This window comes from Rhipicephalus sanguineus, unplaced genomic scaffold, assembly GCF_013339695.2.
Source record: "Rhipicephalus sanguineus isolate Rsan-2018 unplaced genomic scaffold, BIME_Rsan_1.4 Seq12608, whole genome shotgun sequence".
Classification (NCBI taxonomy): Eukaryota; Metazoa; Arthropoda; class Arachnida; order Ixodida; family Ixodidae; genus Rhipicephalus; species Rhipicephalus sanguineus.
In genome coordinates, this window is record NW_023614563.1 from 51801 (window position 1) to 59999 (window position 8199).

The 8199-nt window shown below is 46.6% G+C and overlaps 1 protein-coding gene across 2 annotated transcripts in view; it reads left to right on the top strand.

Moving 5' to 3' along the window:
* Positions 1–7494, top strand: part of LOC119376519 (ataxin-8-like) — a 56048-nt gene extending 48554 nt beyond the window's left edge. For both annotated transcript variants that reach the window (XM_049411430.1, XM_037646320.2), the window contains exons 2-4: positions 3732–3924; positions 5749–5904; positions 7135–7494. In XM_049411430.1, coding sequence (XP_049267387.1) covers positions 5804–5904; positions 7135–7339 — 306 coding nt within the window. In that variant the 5' untranslated portion in view covers positions 3732–3924; positions 5749–5803 and the 3' untranslated portion in view covers positions 7340–7494. The remainder of the gene's footprint in view (positions 1–3731; positions 3925–5748; positions 5905–7134) is intronic.
* Positions 7495–8199: the final 705 nt, after the last annotated feature.

The following is an 8199-nucleotide window of genomic DNA, read 5'->3' on the forward strand; positions in this document are numbered from 1 at the left end:
CAGTGGTGTTGTCCAGAGGAACCGTTGCCATCTGGTGCCGTTCGTGGGTGACAAAGATGTCCAAGGAAAAACATTTATGGCTTCATCACCACCGCATGGAACCTTAGCTTCAAGTCCCCGAGAGCACCAGCCTCGAGGTCATCGCCGGAAGCATCGTCACCAAGTGCTTCATGCGCATCCCCTGTGCCGCCTGGAGAGATGCCTCCCTCGTCTGATGTGCAAACTTTACCTGTGCAAGCAAGTGTACCTCAGTGTGGTGAACCTAAAGGCCCGACACACGTACACGTTGCAGCGCGTCAACGCGTGACTTTTTGACGCAGCGTCGCGCCCTCTCCCTATGGGGAGAGGGCGCGCGGCTACGCGAAGCTGCGCGCCCTCCCTCTCCATAGGGAGAGGGCGCGACGCCGCGTCAGTCACGCGCTGACGCGCCGCAACGCATACGTGTGTTGAGCCTTAAGGCCCGAACACACGTACGCGTTGCAGCGCGTCAACGCGTGACTCTTTGACGCGGCGCCGCGCCCTCTCCCCATGGAGAGGGAGGGTGCACCGCGTCGCGTAGCTGCGCGCCCTCTCTCCCCATAGGGAGAGGGCGCGGCGCCGCGTCAAGAAGTCACGCGTTGACGCGCTGCACGCGTACGTGTGGTCGGGCCTTAAAGCGTACGCGTTGTGGCCGTACCGTGAACCGCCGCGCAGGTTGAACCTGTAACTATCCCGGGAGGGAAGATGTAGTGGACGCTGAGTGCTTTGTATAGTAGCTAATGGATGGCGCTGTGGGCATGGGAGCGGCCCCTGACATCGGATACATAGGAGGGGTGCGGATCGAATAAACGGCATTCTTGTTGTGGCTACGAGCCGTGCTCGTGTCTTTACTGGCGCCTCCGAACATAGACGTTGTTGACATACAGGTGCAATCAACACAACCTATAAAGCAAGACACGTAACAGGGTGATGGGTGTTGCTTGATGTAAATGTCTGTCGCGAGTGTACAGCCCAACACCCGCCGCCGGGGCTTATTAGCTCGGGTACGTTGGATGCAGCTTCGGTCATTGACCTTAAATTGCAGCAATATTGAGCACCATGGCGATTTAGCTGAATGCGAGTTCCAGTGAGCTCAGCAGCGCCAGCGGTTTCTTTGTTTGTTTCTTTCTGTACTCTTCGGTATCGGGAATGGCGGTCTTTCGCAGCTGTTAAGACCGCTCATAACGAGAGCTTTATGAGGCAAACATTTTCACTAAGCTCACATCAGCTGCACTTCCTCTGAATGTAGCATTTGAGGGAAAGCTGGGGAATTAGCGTTTTGTATTTCCACAAGTTCACACGAAGCGAATTTTTGTCACGTTCGTCCCAAGGAGGTTATAATTATAACCTCCTTGGTTCTTCCGTGCTCTAGACAGCCGCAAATAAACGCGTCACTCATCGTCGCGGCTATGGCGTTGGGCCGGCACGCTCGAGGGCGCGGGTCGACTCCCTGTATTTCGTCATTGACACTTTGCAAAATAGTTACTGCGCATGCGCGAACAAGTATGTTATCTTAAATGAGGCGTACATTCGCGCAGTAATTTTTGAAAAGCTTCTTTGGCGCTTGCGCACCTTTGCCGGAATGTGGAGGAGTGAACGCGTTTAGATCGAGAAAAGCATTGGGAAACGAGTACCCGTGTGGAAAATATTCTTGCAGGAAAGCCAGCTTACAGATTTTGCAGTGTCGGTTTGCCCGCGAAGCCCCGTTGCTCCAATTAGTTCAGGAATTCGCTTCGTGTTCCACAGAGACGCCGACGATGCCGTCGACATGATGTCTTAGTTAGGATCACGTGATCCTAGCTTAATGCGATCTTCTACCAAGATCGCATTAAATGCAAAGAAAAAGAAAAATGAATTAACCGGACTTGAATTAACGGACTCTGTTATGCAACATACGCGCAAAGTGAGGCTGTGGGAGAGGGGGCCGCGTTCAAGGAGGGGGCGACAACTACACCTCGCTGACCTCTCGCTCCTCCCTCAATACACCATTTCTCGCATTGTCATAGTCTTTTTTTTTGTGTGTGTATCTGTGTTATCGTAGTGCGACAAGACCGTTTTTAGGGCGTGTGTAACAGAATGTCTTGATCTTCTTTCTTGTGGACCATGGGCTGATGTGTGCAAGCGATGCAGACGTGATAATCGGCCTGCATATGCAGGCGGCAGGCCGCAGCAAGGGGGTGGCGCTCCCGGGACGTGCCTCTTCCCCCCCCTCCCTCCCAACTCCATCCCCACAACACTTCGTCGACCATGACATACTGAGCATAAAACGATGCAGATAACACCTATCTGCCCAGCCTGCTCAGCCCATTGTATAATTCCTCGCTCCCCCCTCTGAAAACGATTTCTGACTGCGCCACTGCATCGCGGCCAGTGCCTTTAGCATCACTGGTGGTAGCTGGGGTTACTGAACTGACGAATTATGGCATATGAGTAAAGCAAGGGCTTTTCTTGATGGATTGCAACTGTATTCAGTCCTCCAGAGTCGTCATCCAGTGCTCACAACTGGTCTGAAACTGGCGCCGCTCGATTATCGTGCTTGTATTTCTAAGCACTGTACACTATTGGGAGTATAGTGAATTGTTTTCATTGGCACTTCTTGTGCAATGTGGATGTCACTGATGTTCTCCGAGAGTAATATACCTTTTCTACAACGGTAGACAATTTAATCTCCAGGTGCCCAGAGGTGCAATACACCTTTTCACAGAAGGCTCCCTGGGTGCCGCCATAAACCCCTCTGATCTGTGGTAAATAACATCACCCCCCCCCCCCCAAACGCAGTGACCTTGGCAGTGATGTCTGTCTGCCTTTGTACTCCACTCAGGCCCGTAGCCAGGAATTTTTTTGGGGGGGGCACTTGCTGAAAACCTTGACTGTTTAAGAAAAACTTATTTTTATTATTTATTTTTGGTAAAAACACCCCCTTCAAAATTTTGGGAAGGGGGCGGGCCCCTGCCCCCCCCCCCTTCCCAGCTATGGGCCTGACTCCACTGTCACAGTCCGTTTCTTCTCTCCTGTGAAAAGGTCTATAGTCCATGTAGAGCATCGGACGCGTTATTTGAAGGTCGCAGGTTCGGTCCCTGCCCGCGGCAAGCTATCTTTTCGTCCACTTTTCTTTCTTCACATTTACCTTACATTTACTACTAAAACATCCCCTATACTTTCCTTGGCATTATTGTCTGTTAGTGCTCATTAATAGTCCATGTTGTAATTCTTATGCACCAATACACTAGCACACCTATTGTTGGTCACTTGCTACATGTGATGTAGTTTGAACCCTTTGATTTGGGTGGGGTCAACCTTGCATGTTTTGGAGATGGCATATTATCCTATGTTCTGACCCTTTTATGTTGGCTTGCATGATTGAAGCTGTAAATAGTTTCGTGTGAGATTTCTAGGCATACATCCATGGTGTAATAGGTAGAGCATCATGCTTGTGATGAAGGAACGTTGCTTGAGACCAACAGTCAGAGAGTTTCTTTAAAGAAAGTCGCACAATAGCACTTAGATAAAGCACACTAAAGTGAGACTGGTAGGCTAAGAATGCTAACTGCATTAAGTGTCATAGGAAAAGTAAATTAATCACTTTGTTCTTGCCCAATTATACACTGTTTTTTAAAATTCCTTTTTGGCATCTTTACTTTTTGATAAATGAAGCCACTTTTTTGTCAAAAATACTCTTGGCACTTAATGCAATCTTTTTGTGATACATGCAGGTGTCAAAATGCTCCAGCAAATCCTGCGGGACATGTACATTGACCCCAGCTGCTTGCTGAGCTGGATGATGAGCAGAAGCACATCCTGTTCTGCAAGATGCGAGAGGAGCAAGTACGGCGTTGGGAGCAGCGTGAAAAGGAGCTTGCCCTCAACAGCAAAAGAATGGCACCACTAGCAATAGCAGCAAGCCTGGTGTTTACGCTTTTTCACTAATAGATCTGATTAAATTTTTTGCCTAGGTTTAGGTCTGCTGATTGCTTCATGTCGATAAATGCGTAACGTGTTGTTGTACAGTAATGCATGGAAGGGAAAAAGTTGCCATGCACCTGTGTGAATGAAGAAGGGAATTCTGAGTGCTTGTTTCTTTGTTTGACACAACCGCTGGTTTTTGTTATGGTTGTTTTCAGTTAGGCATGCACCTGTTTGTTGCGCAAAGCCACAAAAAATCTCTATACGGATTTGTAGGAAAGAAAGCTTCCGAGTTGACGAAAAATTTGCCCCAGACCAGGGCGATTCTTTTGTCAACTGGGAAACTTTCTTTCTGAGAAATCAGTTCAGATTCCTCGTGGACTCGCCCTACTAATGAGGAATATTATTGAAGACTGCTTAGTATTGTGGAAAAATTTAGTTTCTCTGAATGCATTTTGTTCTTAATTTGCATTGAGCTCAAAGAATAAACGGTTTTTCAGGGAGGGCACTATGAGAGAAATGTTGACTGAGTAGGAAAAAGTTTGGAAACTTTTGTGCAGTCCTAACAAAATAACTTAGGAGTTAATAGATTGAAGGGGCACAGAATTATTGTGATACAGAGATTATGGTGCAGTCTTTCAGATTGACATCTGCCAAGTCTGGAGCTAGGAGATGCATGTTATGCAAAATGTTTGGGGAAAATTTCTCTGTAGCACATGTATTTATTTTGTTACTAGTTGAAGAGTAGCATATATTTCAATGACATGTGGGTCCCAATATTAAAAATGGGATTTCAGACAAAATAGCAACTTTTGGAGGTCTAAATTCACAGCGGTAGCAGACATGAGAATTTGTGCGATAATTTCCTAAAAAATCACCGACATTTTTGTTAATCATTGTTCACTTAATGACATCTGCACTCAATTTAAATTGAATTGAAGCACTTTCTTGGACGCACATTTACCGTAGAGAGACGCTATGGCAAAATGCATTTCTCTTCAATATATGTGCACTGCCGAAAAATACAGTGCGGTCAAATGTTAACTGGAACAGCAATGCATATTGCAGCACACTTTGTGCATTTCTCCGAAGTGGCACTATGAACAGGATGTCTAGTAATCGTGCAAGGTTTATTTACTGATTGGTTTCAGTTGTAAAAGCTATAACAAGTAGCCCAATATTGTTCAGTGCAAAATTAAATTCCAGAATTTCATGTTCCAGAGCCACAATCTTGTTATGTAGCAACAGTAGTGAGCGACTGCTGGTTAATTTTGACCGTCTATGGTTCCTGAATGTGTGCCTAAACACAAACACGAGCCCTTTTTCCTGATGTCGCCATTGACATACTACTGGATAGAACCCACAACCTTGAGCTAAGCAGCACAATGCCGTAGTCATTGCACTGCCACAGAAGGTAATGTTATTAATTGAAGATTGGAAAGGTTTACGTAATAAATAATTCATTGGTTTTGGCATAGGTTTTTACATCGCAATGTAGGCAGCTTCACTATGTAGGTCTGAGTGTGTCTTCTGGAGGGTCCAAATGGGAGGTTTCATGCCAGTACCTGCTATGGTGGCCTTGTGTGCTCGACTGCTGACCCAAAGGTTGCGAGATCGAATCCCGGCCATGGCGGCCGGATTTCGAGGCTCGTGTACTTATATTTAGGTGCACATTAAAGGACACCAGATGGTCAAAATTTCGAGAGACCTCAACTACAGCGTCCCTCATAATCATATCGCAGTTTTGGGACGTAAACCCCAACAATAATTATTATTAGTTTCATGCTAGTGTACATTGCTAAATGCATGTGTGTATGTCACACACAGGAAGCAAACGTGTGGACTTCCTCTTGGGTTCTGATGCAAGCCATGGACTTGGGTGATGGGAGAGCATCCTGAAGACTCCAGCATTGAGGAGATCCTAGAGAAGGAGACCAAGGAGAAGGCTCGCATTCAAGCAGCCCAGGAAGCACTCCAGCTAAGGTGTGCACCTTGTTTATTCAGTTGTCTTGGACGCTCACTAATGTGTGTTCTGAAGACACAAAAGCCATAACGAAAAATGAACTTTCTCTCAGTGTGGGCATTCAGAACTCACTTTTAATGTGATATGGGTAAAAAGAGATATTTGGGCTGAGGACAACAACTATCCCACCAAACTGACGAGGCTGTTTGCTGGTTTAGAATGCCACTGTATGCATGTGAAAACACACGAGCGAAACACTCAAGAAAAGACAATAGAGGTTTAAGAAGGGTCTTTAATAGCTTAAGTGCAGTTAGCACTGCCAGTCTGGGCCAACACAGGCTCACCCATTGGCAATAAGTGACCGGAATGATGCAAGTGTCAGCATTAGCTTGTGAGAGCTGTTAAGTTGATTGGAATCGTTATGATACGAGACATTGAAAACAGAATTTTAATGGCCACGTGAAACGTTTAACTCCAACTTGTGACCATGTAACGAAGCTTTCAGAAGACCCCAAGCCTGGTCACTCGACTGTGTCCAAGCATTGTGGCATGGTGGCCTTCATGCTGCGTACAGACATGAAAACATAGTGAGATTAGACAGAATGTGGTGGCCAGCAGTGGAGGTTGCACAACACGTTGTTAAAATGAAGAAAACATGCTGGACATGTGTTCGCCTGTCTGAACAAGGACATCCATGAGCTGCTACTGTACGACCGTGGATGTTCGACTATAGTAGCTCCTGCCAAATTCAAGTGCTTATAGCTGCAATGCCTATTACAGCTTAAGCTTAAAACTTAAATTCTGTTGTTACCAGCAAAAATTAGAATTGGTTATGCAGCCATAGTGAGGAATCCAAACTAATTTGGCTACCTCGTGTTCTATAACATGCGCTCGATGCTCTGCACATGCACGTGCTTGCACACAGCATTCCATTTCCATTGTAATGTGGCCACCACCATGTCTCGAATCAACCTGGGGCCTTGAGCTAGGCTGCACATATTTTCCTGTGTTTCTTTTCCAATACAGTATTTTCACACAAGTGCCACATGTATGCACTACTTTGTCTCAGAGTTCTTGCATTATGACTTTGCCGATTGTTTCATAAAAAGCATTTTGCAAATTTAATGGCCTTTCTTGCTGTTCAGATGAACATCTTCTTTCTTTCTTATTTTTTTGTCGACGGCAGAGTTTATCGCAAAAGGTAGTACATATTTTCTGACACCTACCTTCTCTTGACTCACTGGTAATAGAAATCAAGAGGAGCAGCAACAAAAGCAGCAGCAGCAGAGGCAGGAGCAGCAGCAGCAGGACCAGAATTGGCAGCAGCTGCAGCAACAGCAGCAGCAGCAGCAGCAACAGCAACAGCAACAACAACAAATACAGCAACAGCAAAAGGAAATGTGGTGGTGCCAGCGACTCCTTCACCTCCACCGGAGATTCCGAAAGACTGCATAGAGGAAGTGGTGCGATTGCGGCGCAAAAAGAAGCCCCTGGAAGGCTGCTTCTCCCTGGAGAAGGAAGTGGCTGCCCTCCTCCAAGACTCGGTGGTTGCTACCTCACGGGTCTCCACAGTTGATCGCAGCACGTGGCTCTCCCAGAAGCAGCAAGAGATCAAAGTGAGTCCTTGCTTTTGATGTACAAGTTTTTCTGTGCTGCAAAGGGCATTTTAAAATGCTGCATCAAGCCTTCGAAAGGCAGTGTAGGACCTTGCGCTGTCGATGCAATCGTTCACTTCTTTTGCTGAAATACCGTAAAATGCCGAGCAAGCGCCCACACCCGAGCAAGCCCCCCCTTTTCGGGAGATCTGAAATGGGCGCCAGTGACCGAGCAAGCGCCCCCCACCTCCCCTCCTTCCCTGCGGCCACATTTTTTTGAAGACGCATCGCTTGTGTAAAAAGAACCCAAGAATGAGTACTCTGAATGCATATCTAATGTTGTTTATGAAATTCTGTTGTCACGTGGCCGGTCGTATATTGGTCAAACCGGTTGCTGCTTCAATGGTTTGACAGTGACGAGGGGGAATAAAGAGAGTAAATAAATAAAGCATTTCATTTAAACATGGATGGGCATTTTTATTTTTAGCGACTCTCCCGCCCATCTGAATTTCAGTCTGGGACCGAGCAAGCGCCCTCCCTCCAAATCTGGTCGGATTATCCTTCACCGTAGGGGGGCTGCTTGCTCGGCATTTACGGTAGTTGAACAAATTTGAGAGTTGCATATGGTGTTATACTCTATTACAACCTAAGCAAAAATGGCAGCTCCTTCGGCTACAGAATCACGCTGCACTTGCCAGAAACAGTAGGGCTAGCTGATTT